Raw genomic sequence first — 13,785 nt, forward strand, 5'->3', positions numbered from 1 at the left:
TAGCGTGACACCTGTTGGCTATGGCAAGTGGCTCTAGCTTTTAAGGTAATGCAACAATTCGCGCCTTCTTAGGGTGTCAAGAAGCTTGGATGGACGACGATTTTTCTTACACTACGGAGGCTTCCCTCATGTCGCGGATGAAAGATGCGCATTGACAAATATGGCAAAATACATTCCGGAGAGCAAAATTCAAAATGGGTTGCTCGAAATTATATTCTGTATAGGTAGGTCTTGCACATGATTTCTCCCACGAAATGAACATGGGGAATCACCCGCATACAGTCCGCCCGCCGTCCAAACCACCCGGCTCTAGACGTTAATCTATACGATCATTTACCGTACTTCGCTACGCCGCCACACGTCGAGTTCCCAGTTCCGTACTCGTACAGCCCGCAACACGGGATCGCCATACTACTCCTTCAACCGCCGGAGCAGCCCGTCGAAATTCACCCGATTCAGCCGCGACCCAGAACTCTAACGAGAACGCGAGCTCGCGCCCTCGTCAACACTCATTTCCACAGACTCCTTTTCGCACTCGAGCCTCTCAAAGAGCTCCCCGGGCCGCCGCTTCAAGAAGCCATCATCCGGAGCGTCAAGGACCAGAATCGGCGTTTCGATCTTGCCAACCAAGCCCTCAAGCGCGTACTCTTCCACGACACGCAGGACATTTACCTCCGACACGATGCCAAAAACACACTCGTCATTTAAGACGCACCATTTGAACCCCGTATTCAAAGACACGAGAAAGTGCACGATCGCATTCACGGTACCGTCCCAGCCTCTACTTATCAAAGGCTTTCCAAGCACGGGAGTTTCCTTGCGAAAGCACCGCCAAAGTCGAACACACCATCATTAACAATAACAGTCACGGCACAGTGCTCGAATGCTGCGGCCTGTCCAACCAAGTAGACCCCCATACTAACACCCAAGATGGCAAGCTTTGTCTTGTCGACGTGTGGTTGGCCGAGGGCGTAGTCAACCACCGGTGTAGTCACCTTCTTCTAGTCCGGCCGGAAGAATAGTCGCTGTTCGTGTAGAGTCTCCCCTCATCCCGGTCCATCAAACGTAAGCACATTGAAACCTAGCTCAAGCGCCGAGGTCGCAACTGCATAGCCAAGTTCTTCCCTCGTAGAGCCAAAGCCCCCATTCACAATAATCGTCGGCCTTGGCGTTTCACTCGCATCTGGTCGCAGTACGGTGGCTGGCAACGTGATTCAACGGTATGCCAACTCTCTCTGGGACATGTGACATGAGGTCCATGGCCGAGTAGAAGGCCTAGGTGCTCAGGTCTGCCAGACTTTTAGACACGGGTCCTCGGACGGGTTGTTGCGGCGGTAGGATTCGGCTGTACGGTAGTAATTTGAGGCACGGAGATAGGCGTCTCTCGAGCCGGGTTTATTCCCCCTTTCAAGACTCATTCTGACATTTGCACGGCATAGTCGGCTGCAGCTTTCCATTCTTGCGGCCAGCTATCTTCGTTGTCGGGCTTGATTCGTGAACAAATGGTGATTACTTCGGCGATGTCTGCACCACCAAAGTTGGCACAGCCGGCTGCTCGGAGCGCCTCGCAGCCAATTGAGGGATTATAGGGGAAGAAATGTCGTAGAAGGTGCGCTTTTGCTGCTGGAAAACTGGTTTGGTCGCCATGGAGTGTCTACATAATTGGCTGGGGAGAACTACCGTGCCATGGCTAGATGGCTTTATGATTCGTGGAGTGGCGCAGACTCGTCTCTCAAGCCTAGGCACAGCCTATGAATCCGAAGGCGATTATTCAAGCCGCGGCCTCATGTAAACAAACAATCGTTCTATTCGGCGTGAATTAACTTGGTGATCAAGAACGTTGGAATTGGATTCACCTTCGGGTGAGGTTGTCGTCGTTCGGACCGAACGTGTTTTGGCTGCCGTTATAAGGCTGTCAACTCTGGCGTCCTGGACTGGAAGTTTCTCTATGAAAAGTCTACTCTGATTCCATAATGGCGGTTTCTCGAAGAATTTTGACCAAATTAGCCCGAAAAGTCTGAAAGAAGCTATGTGAGTAGACATTCTCTGGTAAATACGCGGGTCAGATATGGTGCATTACCGGGCGGTTGAAATGCTCTACTTCGTCTAGAATTTCGACGGGATGGCTTAGCGAAGTGTAATATTCCATCGAGATTAACCGTTAATGTCCTCACAATTAGCAGCTAACAAAATATCGGTATGGACGAGAAAATGTCGTCTTGATTAGCAAAGCCGACGACGGCAAGCGAAGCTACGAGTTTTACGAATATTGAAACCGTAATCACGTATAGGCGGGAATGCATAACCCTGTTACGCCTCGGTATTGAATCCTCTGGCATTAAGACTTGAGAACGCAAACAACATGGAGGGCTCTGCCCGATTTTCACGGTGACCTCGCCCTGCACTCACGAAGCATGAAGATGGTCTTTTGATCGTTGTGCCTGAGCTTGATTCGGCGGCGAATTGCATCGCTAGCTTCATGAGACAGCACCATTTAAATTTCCAGCATGTGTTATCCGGACCATCTATAGCGATGTGTATGCCCCTAAGCTTTTTAGAAACATCACACTTATTGGATCTATTGATTTCATTTCTTTGCGTAATACTTCATCCCATTGGCCATGTATGTGTATCAGGATTACAGTGAACCCGGAAGGCGAATTCACGGGCCCGTCATCCCATTATTGTGCAATCATTGCGAGGCCAGAATGAATCCTGTCGAGCTTGAACGAGGAGTGTCCAGGGTTTATCAAAACAATGCCAGCGATTTTGAACACAGACTTGAAGCCGATTCACTTCTCGCTAGATTTGTCTTTGGACTTGGCGCTCTTTACAGTTCAACAAAATGCCTTGACGTCTTGCTTGGTGAATCTGATTTTGTTGTAGTCGGTGCGAAGGCGGTCGTTCTAACACACGACGCGCCCAGGGGCTTCTCTGGCTTCCAAACGCTAGCAGTCGTCGGCATTTTAAATTAAATCGGGTAAGAATCATGAATACCTATCCTAGAGCGCTTCGTCTATGCTGCGGTACTTGCTCCGGGTATTAGATGTCTTGATAGAGACTTGGTGTCACAGTAAATATCAACTGGTGTACCGCACATGAAAAATGGAAGGCGTATCACACATTGTAATATCCGACGTCTGGTGCTATTTGCACGTCTCCAAACCCGACCGTTGACAATAGCAAGCGAGACCGAGCCGGTGGAAACGGGGTGGTAAAATTAGCTGCGATTTTGTCTCTTTAGCTTCTGCAGTAGCACACCCATGGAGCTATCAAAGAAGCCCAGATGAAGAGCAACAAAACGTGCAGACTTGTGAAAGAAGAAGAAAAGCCGGGGGGACTATTATGCAATGACCGCCGTCAATGATGATGTGGACGCTTATGAGGTGGCCTACGACTGTTCCAACAAACATTCACAAACACCTGCGCCCTACCTTTTCCATTCAAAAACAGCTAGAGCATATGGTGAACATAACAGCCTGTGAAATAAGACAGATGGTAGATTGCAAAATCCTCTTCATCTTCCCGCCTACATAAATACCGGCAGCTACCGCTACCGACACTATCCATCTCTCATGCTCATCGACATCAAAATATCAGCACCTACTCTCATCGCAGCACGCATTCCATACACTATCGACCTATACACGGCAAAGTTTATACATAATCACCATCTTACAAAAACGCCTTCGAGTTGTCGTTAAAATGTCTACAACCCAGGGGTAGGTGCTTATCTCTCATGAAAGATAGGAAAAATAAAAATACCTAGGACATGTAATAACCTCTCGTTTTAGAGGAAAATGCGAGCGCTGTGAGCGCCCAGTTTCCAAAACTAAAATGAGACGACACTTGAAGGACTGCAGTCGGTTTTTGCATTCTGAGCATTGGAAACCACGACGTTGGACTTGCCGTGGATGCCGGAATCAGTACGACGAGTTGGACAAAGCAATTTTTCATCTAAAGAGATGCCAATGTGTGGAGTGCGGAGGCACTATGTTCAAACCCGGTTTCCATGCTTGTAACTGCGGCGATCCGAATCTCATCAGCTGTGAGAAGTGCGGAGGGACGGGAAAGTTTCCCTGCGATTCGGTTGACCACATAAAGGCCGCGCAAGGAGAGGATAGCTTCACGGATGATTCCAAGGTTGGTACTCCTGCACGCTACCCAACCGGAGAGGTAACAAGCTAGATCGCCTACTATCCATTGAGTGCAATGTGTGCACTGAATGTTGAGGGAACGGTCAGCTAGCGACAACGCTACGATGCCGGCCCGGAGACATGCTTGGATCTGGGAGAGCAGGTTTTTTTTCCCATTATAAGGGTTTTCCTCACTCTAACTAGACAGATGAGTAGCGTGTTTGAATACAAATAATTACAATTTGCACCCTGAGTGGCTCGAATCAAGGACGGCGGTTGGTTTCTTCTCTAGGAAATTGGTTCCTGCAATGCTACATTGATCATATCCCGGGGGAGGCGGCTCAACAACTTTGTGATTCCGGAACTAGGAACTTCGCCTGCATCTTCAGTATGAATTGCGCAATCTTGGTTGATAATAAAAACTTGACGTGCTTCCCCCTTGCCTCTGTCACACGATGTATATGGGCACGCCCCCTAGGCTCTGACCGAATGAAGCTACAAAAATTCTTGACAACCTCGTAGCAAATCAGTACAACTCTGATTCTAGCCACTCGTGTAAAAAATGCCCCGTTGTGTCTCGTGATGCCGTCGATGTCACAGGGTCACTGTGAGTTTAAACAAAGGGTCATTGGGGGAATGGGCGCTCTAGGACAAACTCAACCACTCACATAGAACTTGTAGCTGCTTCGATAAAACCTGCCCGAAAGCTTCAAAATTCGCCGAACACTTGCGGTTTGCCGGTACCTGTGGCACAAAACTACGTTGGCTCTACGCTTAGCCATCACATAAATAAATAAGTAGTCAACTGGTAGTCTTGGCTCCTTTCCCCACATTTACAGGAATATATGCCTTCTCTCATCGTACATTAACGTGTCGTTGACAGCTGGGTTCTCTCATACCAAGAAGAGCCTTGGAGTTACGGATCCCCTGATGGTTCTGTGGAAGTATATTAACTAGCAGAACATGCAGTACGTATTCATGGCGTTCTTAGTTGCTGTTGGAGTAGCGCTGAAGACCAGTTATTGAATGCATTGCCTTATTATCCCGGCGCCTAAAAGAATATAGGGACGATGACGCAGCTAAGAGGTTGAGACTTTGAAATGCGCAATCAAGTCGCGGTGAACAACTTTCTGTACATAATTCTATCATGCTACCATTGAGATGCGTGAATAATATGCGCGTCGTCAGATCTATCGTAGCAGTTGTCTCCCTTCGGTGGGTGGTGCATCAGTGTGGTTGACCTGTTCAAAACTTCAGACGCCTCATGCGAGGGCTTCGTACTGGAAATCAATCTTTGTATTCATGTACATTCCATTAATTCTCCCAGTGGCGAATCTAGGAGCCTCCTTGCGCAACTTTTTCATTTGTTCTGGGCTTTTGTGAACAGTTCAGAGCGCCTTTGTGGGACAGAACGGTGACAGGACGGCGGGAGAACAAAACGACGCATTTTAGACTCTGTACACGAGTAGTTCAGTCATGTCAGCACTCACTTGAAATCAAAAGCTACGTGTTCCCCCAGATGCCAATAGTAAAGCCACGCGCAGCTTTTAGTAAGTACTAGAGGATAGAAAAACACCTCGCATGTCTCGCGTTGAAGTGTCGGGATCCAGGGCGGAACAAACAGCCACATGACGGAGGCGACTTGTAAAACGGCGAAAACAACAGGTGGCTGGATAGACTCAACATCGGTCGAATACTCAGATTTCATTTCACGTGCATTCCTCCCCACATTCACGTAACTTGCCACGCGCACAATAGTCCTGCTTGCCTCGTTAATGCTCTCCTCGCTCACCAAAGCGGACCGTGACCTAAAGAGGCTATGCTTGTTTGATAATAACATGGCAACTTACTTTACTGTATATAGCTTGGACCTTGTGTACTTTAGTGTACACTTAATGTAGGAAATAGAAACGTTGTCGCTAATAACAAAAATGACGGCGGGGAGAAGATTTGTCCGCGCTGTCATGAAGACTCGTCTGGAAAATCACCAGACACCGGCTGTACTTCAAGTTTCCAGGCTGCCAGCGCAGGCAAATTCGAACTGGCCCCCGGCACCCGAGATACAGAGATTCGGACGTCACAGCTCTTTACGCTCCAGGATTTCTTGTCATTGCCAGACAACAAGGTTGCGCTACCAGCGTCGTGGGTTGTACCAGTGAGCAGAAAATGCAGCACAATTGCAGAAGGCATTTTGATAAAGGGAGCCGTGACTGTCGCGACCCCAATCCCGGCATATTCACAAGACAAAAGAATCGGTAAAGAATGAAAGAAGTCACCTCGGGTCACAGACCCGGGCCGTGAAGGAGACCTGGGTTAAGCAATGCACAGCCGAGCCTTCGGGGTGTGGTCGGTGCGGTGGTTGTGGCGGCACCATGGAAATAGGTGTTGCGCAAATACAAAAACAATTGAAAATCAGGTGCGGTCTTACAAACTAAGTGAACTACTTATTCTACTGCATGTGACTTGAACAGAACAAGCATGTATCTGAGACTTGACATATGCGCTATTAAGTGTCTTTATGAAGTAGGGCAGTGATATCATGATGGGACAAACCGCTACTTCTTTCACTTGTAACATGCCTACTTTATTGTCTTTACTAGGGAGAGCACTGGCAAGAACAAACTCTGTGCACCTGAGACTTCGTCACCTGCGTATTTAGGTGAATCCAGCATTTCATGCCCTATATAAAGAGCTATGTGCTCCCTCCCTCCCGTTTCGCGGATCCCTAGACTTTTCTACTCGGCAAGATCCAAAGCCTTATCCTCTCGGAGACAATTACAATACCACCCATCAAGGTCCTCGTCATGAAACCACAACGACAAGCAGAAGCTGAGTATGTTGCTCAGGCTTCACATTATACATAAAGCTGTCACTAATACAAAGGCAATTACCAGGGACGGTACCTCTAACCGGCAATTCATTTATACGCCTGCAGATCAGAGGAAGCTGGATCGCTCAATTTTCGCCGCAACACGGATTGATCAAGGAATCACAGTGGTAACATGTCCGAAATGTCGTGAGGGAAGGAGGAGTTTTTATGAGCTGTTTGAGCACTTGAAGAATTGCAAATGTCATGACTGCTGGAATTCTCTAATAGAACGTCCCTTGAAGCCCTGTGGTTGCGGCAGTTCACCCGCCGCACCTCGGCAACAAGTATGCGACATTTGTTGGGGTAGCGGCGAAATTGACTGTAAATACGAACTTCACCCTCAGATACGACTGGGGTGGGAAGACGTGGTCCACAGCCGCCCTTGGCAGAGAACTTGAGCTTTGCGCGTTTGGCCATTAGCTTTGATATGTAAGGCAGAGATTCCAGGTGTGGCGATCTGACAAGATACGAAGATAGTGGAGGAGAAATGCCAAGGCAGGGCAGGGGGGGAAATGAGTTTTGACGACGTTTTGCTTTTTTAAACCACACTCTTTGTACTGTTTTTTTTTTTTGCGAAGGGTATTTATGCATATGCGCTTAGCCGTATACATAGATATGTTTTCAGTTGTCAACTTATTTTGGTCACTCTTTTAGCCTTTACCTTTAGTATAAAACTAGCTGATTGATCAATTAAAATAGCTCTGGTTTAATTACGTTGCTGTGAAGAAGCTACCCTTGTTAAAAATAACGTCCCTTGTGGTAATAGTCTTATCCTTGTGAGGTACCGTGATATGGGTTGGCCGGTATCCAATAAAACATCCGACATGTGCTCTTGCATCTAGCGTCTGCTTCCTCCGAATTTTATCCTGGCTTCAAAGGTCATTGCATACGCCTTGCAACCATAGGCTTCAGTGTTTTATTCGGGCTGTCCGTTCAAGGCTTGTCTAAAAGGGCTTTTCCGGCCATGGCGCTCCAGCTATGTGTGGCTTCTTAGATAGCAAGCAGCTTCGCCGATTTCCTTGCACGAGATATATGGCAGATTCCCTGCCATTCGCATTGATTGTATGCGTCTTCGCCATCACTCTACCAGCTGGTCCCTCGGCGCCCCCTTTTCGCACCCAAAAGTGTGCAGGGGGTTGCGGACTGATGCCTACTTGGCTCTGCCGCGCCATGAGATCCATGTCTCCTCAAGGCATGCAACGATCAATAATCCAATCAGAATTGATGGTCCCAGGACCTCCTCACTCGCCTTGAACGAATATTGTTGGCCACTAGTCCCATCATTGAGGATAAAGGGTCCCGTGCCACCTTCTTTGAGTACAAGCTCGAGCACACAACGGGTCTAATTGCTCTTACCGGACAAACACACGTTGAAAATAACGCCTGGTCCCACAAACTATTTTGCCTCTTGCCGCAGGTACCACTATCAACTCCCTTCATTTTTTTCTTGGCTCGGGAAGAGCTATAATCAACTCGATACAAGCGGACGACCTCGGCGTAATTGATCGTCCCTCGAGGCACCGTATGATGGCTGAAGCATCTTGGCCTCTGCTCTCGACCACAGCCAATTTACGCACTTTCCGGCCCGGGGAAAGAAATGCCGTGTGTTGCCCTCCGTCAACTTCCAATCGATGCTGCCCCTAATGCTCTAGTTTCCAGGACGTCAAGATGGCTTTTATCAAATTTTCTGTAGCTTTTGCGGCTTGTCTGCCGTTCGTCTTCTGCACATCCTACCCAGGCTTCTTGGTCGTCGCCCCCTCCGCCGCAGTTTTCCTGGGCTATGCCACCGGCTGTTTTCTATATTCAGTTTTCCCCTCTTGAACAACTACATTGAGTAGCTTGTCTTTGGAAGAGTAGGGCAGATTCATATGTCGTCCAGTGCTTTGAATGTTGCCTGGCGTCACACAGTTTCACGGGGGTTACGATCACGGGACCTAGGGCAAGGCCCTCACCGACTTCTTGTATTTATAGAGCTCTTTGATCAACTTGGCCTTGAGGAAAACCAAGGAGCTTTGATACAAAAGACTGTTATTGGATGAATTGAATTATTTCTCCAAGCCCTCCTGGAGTCCTTATCACACCTGGCACTTTAAAGTCGGTAGTGACAGGTCTGTAGCCACTTGATCTCGCCTCATTCAGACAATCGCTACTTGACCCTGGACTCGAGCCACGCGTCGAGCTCTCTGCCTCCTCTTTCTGTCATGTTTGAGACGGACAATATGAAGGCACCATTTTGTTGAAACAGCGCTGCCCTGAGCGGGTTCTGGTTCGGAAATTGCTATACGAGCCCGACTCCTTTGCTACCGGGGCGCTGGAATTCTACACGGTTGCTCAAGGAGGCACGTCTTAAGATTGCGAGGAGAAGCTAGGATATGTTGTAGCAACAGAGGGCACCTTCAAGCAGTCTATTGATACGAAACCGTCTTGGACATCGTCTGAAGGAACGACTGCGTCAATAAACTCAGCTGCCAGACACTGGAGCCCAACTTTATGTAGCAGCTAGCCTATCGTAAGCATTTTCGCCGTCCCAAAACTTTCCTGTCCAATCTTTTCTGGCCAGTCGGGTTCGGACTATGGACAATCCAGATTAGCTGCGTCGACCTCGGTGGCTTGAGAGTCCTTCAGGCCCTCCTTGTGTTGTTTTGTTTCATTGCTCCACTTGAGCATTTTGGTTGTTCGATAAAGTCTTGCCCCTAACATTGCAGAAAGATAACGGTAATGCATACTTTGTCACGCAGATGCTAAAGGAAGATTTACAAACCGCTCCTGTTCCACATCTGCTGACTCTTAGCGCTTCCTCCCGGTCCGTGGCCCGTCAAACCACCATTTCTTCGAAGAGAGCATCGATATTTACCGCAGTTTCTGGTGGGGGAGAGTGAGATTAAACAGCCAGGCAGCTTAAATTCCGATAGTGACACATGGCGAAATAGCAGAGAATATTGCCCTTTCATTTATGTATCTATTACTTCTCTGCTACCCTGCGGAGCCAATGTTTTGCGCGGATAGTAAAGTTCAAGTGCTCCCTATAGTCATCTATGAGTTTCCATCGTAACAGTTTCGGTTATACCTCTCGGTGAATTGTGGCTCAAGTTGACAATGCCCGATTAAACTGACGGAAAACCATCCACCGAGGAGCCATCCCAAACGCAAGCCAGTTAGCAGTCCCAGCAATCATACCCATAACCATTAATCCCATCCTGCTGGCATTTGTCGCCTTGCCCTCGGCACATCCAGGAGATGTAGTCTTGACTCTTGCTAAGCCCACAAAAGAAGACACCGCTGCCGTTGTCCCCCCAGTTTTCGGCACCAATGGCGTAATATACACAATTGGTTTGATCATTATTATAGTGGCCGTACTGGTGGCATTGGCAGCATCTGCCGTAGCCTTTGCAGTGGTCAACTCTCTTTTCTAGACTGGCTTGCACACCTTCAATAGCAAGCAGGCATGCTAGTAGTGTCGTAGGTAACATTGAGAGTAGTGTATTGTGTTTGGTATTGGTGTATAGGTGATGGATGTTGCAGTATGTCTCGTCTGTGCTTGTATAGAGGGCAGTCTTGTAAAGAAAAACAAGTAATTTCTACGCTGGACTGGATGATGGAAACATGCGAATACTTATACTTTGAGTCCTCAATATATTTGTATCATTCCGGACTGCGGAAAAGATGACGAGAAGCGTACTGTGGATATCAGAGGATTTCGGCAAGTTTCTCTTGGTCGTACTTCAACATGTACTCGTCAAGCCGCTCCAAACGCATGTACGATTGGATTTAAATAGAAGCTCAGCATTAGATGATACATCGCGGACCCCTCATCACCAACACAGTTTACCTTGCGAGAGATCTGATTTGGAGAGCAATTAGGCTTAATAGAAGAACCGCTCAATTGGAGGCTCAGCAATGGGCTCCCCTGCTACTTGATTGCCAACTGCATTGCAAAATGATACAGCTTACAAAGCGACGTACGTCGGAAACATGAACGAGGTTTCTCGGCCATAACTCTTCCAAAGGGCGTGCAGAAGTGGCCATGGAATAGATAGACATTCAGGCCCTCTTTTCGCGTGAGTGGCTCGCGGCGTGCTTTCCGTGGGGGGGAGAGAATTAGGATTTACTGGGATTGCTACCACGGGATGTAGAATCCATACCTTCTTTTCATATTCTCTCTCCTAGTTTGGTTGATGGTGCTTTGAGCGTCAGCTGCCTCGTGGACGCCGAGCCGCGAAATAGGAAATTCAAACTCCATTTAGCTGGCCCAGACCAGACGGGCTTGCAGCCGCGTCGACGGAGGATCGGCAAGTGGGGTTTAAACCAGACGTTTAATGTCTGGTTTCCATGTCTGTTGCAAAACTCGCTGACCCTGCTCCATATGAGGGTGTAGATGACCCAACTATTTAGGCATTCCCCTATGGACACTGTACTTTACTGTGGTCAGCTCATCTGACATGTCAATTCGGAAAAATGTGAAGTGGAGCGCCAGCCGCTACACAAGGAACTTCGGGCCAAATCCGAGATTTACTCCTGAAGCAGCCAGACCGGAGGAGTCTGCCCCGTGCTGCTACTCTGAGAGCCAGTGGATTCAGTGTATGGGTTATATGATGAGGATGGGATGCATGAAATGGGGGCAGGCGTAGCCGGGAATAACTATAGCGACAGCTGAGGAAAATATGCAATATGCAGACAAACGATAAACAGGCTACGACGCCGACTAGAAGATATCCTGCGACGAGGTCCATATCGCCCTGGAAATTGCAGCATGAGTTGCCTCTAGCTGGAGAGTGTGATACATGGTTGTGACCGACACCTGAGACCAAGATGATGCCTTGTGACGATGGCGATACATCCATGTTCAAGCCACGTATAAACGCGAGAAATACTGTACAGGTACTCCCTTGGAAGAAAACAAAGTAAAGCTGATCAAGCTCACACTAGCAGCATGGAACAAATGGCTGGGGAAGGTGGACGTCTGCGAGTCATGAACGTAGTATGGGTCTACCTGTGAAATGTAGGGGTTGCTGCATTTGGGAGCACATCAGCCCAACGTTCGTCAGCACTTGGGATACAGTGGAGGCCAAAAATTTCGCAGAGCCTTGAAGACTGCGTGCTGAATCGCCTCAAGATCCCCTGAAAAGGGCAAGAAGGAACTAGGATAAAGAAACACCCTCCCGCCTAGTAGCAGAAGTTGCTTCTTCTTACTGGACAGTTTATAGGGTCAGCTGTAAACATGAAAGATAAACAGGCGGCGGAGAGATCTCTGCAAGGGCCTGCCAGCACTCTCGCACCTTTATATTTTGGGAAGTACCTAATCTCTTGACGAGACGCCACCCTGCTCATGCAGTGCTTTTCGAAAAGAGTAACCCTACCCGTCGGGCATTGTTGGTAAGCACAAACACGTCTGTCCTAGGTGTCATGAACCGTGCCGAAACTCTGCGAGGTCAAGTTCAATCACTCCGTTTTAGTACACATGGAAGCGGGAGTGCGTAAAACGCCTCACTTGCTTCCTGTCCGAACTAGAGTGCGAGGGTACGAGAATAGCAGAGGGACAGGATTTTAATTTCTCGACCGTGACTTCGCAGGATGGTTACTTTGTCAATGATATTGAGACGGGACGCTCTTGCTCTCGTGATAGAAGCACCTAAATCGTCATGGGATGGTGGTGTTAGGACCTGGCAGGAAAAGCTTGGAAAACAAGGTATCGGGAAAGTTATATTAAAAACAGCACTGTGCGGAGGTGTGGAGCAATTAACCATTTTTGTTTCAAAGATAAACGAGGAATCTCTTGTTCGTCGGACTTTTTGCTAGGCCATCGTTACCTTCTTGCGACACCTGTAGCTGCTACAATCCTAACACTTTCAAGTATTTCGACATTGGCCCGGTTGTCCTTCTCTGTGCCTTCCATGTTCTTTGCTGTATTTTCCATGACTCCTCGGATTAAATCGATACTGCATAAAACTATCGGATGCATAGGACTGGTGTTTTGCGCGGTGTGGTACTCTAAAACGCATTCCTATCGCGATCCAGGGAGCGCCTTTTTTGACGCACAGCACGCCTATGAGAAGAAATACTCGCGATATCGTCAGGCTGAAGTTATACAATTCACCAATAGATTAAGAAGCCATGAAACCCATCCTAAACAGGCTATGGCTGGAGAAAATGCTAGCCTGTGTGTAGCGTTGGCTTCAGTGGCCCGGAAAAATACACAGTATCTTGAGGTTTCTTCTTCACCAGCCTTTCTATGCCATGCAGGGACTAATGACATTGCTATTACTAGACCACGGTTGCCAGCCTCCTATGCGGACTGACTACGCAAGAACGAGCCGATTTATATCTTACGATCTTGATTGCTGAAGCCAATCCGAGTAATCATCCCAGCTGGCGCCAAGAATGGCTTCATCAGGTAGTTGATCAAGTATACACGTACAGTTTTGATCAGCAACAGAAATCATATATAGAGAAACTACAAAGGGAAGACAACTTCCTTGAGAAAGGCGTGTACGACTATGTCTACGCATTAAGACATTGCTTCGAGAACGGCGCGCCATTCATCGGCATGTTTGAGGACGACATCCTGCTAGCTCAAGGATGGCTAGTCAGAACTCTCATAGGTTTGCAACAGATTTCGGGCGACTCAACCTCGTGGCTCTACATGCGGCTCTTTAATCAAGAGCGGTCAACTGGCTGGGAGAACCGTCATATCGGTGGCAACCACGAGCATTGGATCATTATAGGCATTGGATTATTTGTTTCAGTGCCGGCCTGGCTGTTGTACAGGCGATGCAGATGGAC

The 13,785-nt window shown here is 48.1% G+C and overlaps 1 protein-coding gene across 1 annotated transcript; it reads left to right on the forward strand.

Annotated features, from left to right (window-relative positions):
• Nucleotides 1-160: 160 nt before the first annotated feature.
• On the forward strand, nucleotides 161-708 carry J3458_014419 (uncharacterized protein; the record flags this gene model as incomplete). The annotated part of the gene is made up of 2 exons (XM_066120550.1): nucleotides 161-224; nucleotides 314-708. 2 exons carry the CDS (start codon nucleotides 161-163, stop codon nucleotides 706-708), a joined length of 459 nt encoding a protein of 152 aa, XP_065974383.1.
• Between the last annotated feature and the right edge of the window lie 13,077 nt (nucleotides 709-13,785).

Source organism: Metarhizium acridum (genome assembly GCF_019434415.1).
Source record: "Metarhizium acridum strain ARSEF 324 chromosome Unknown scaffold_320, whole genome shotgun sequence".
Lineage (NCBI taxonomy): Eukaryota > Fungi > Ascomycota > Sordariomycetes > Hypocreales > Clavicipitaceae > Metarhizium > Metarhizium acridum.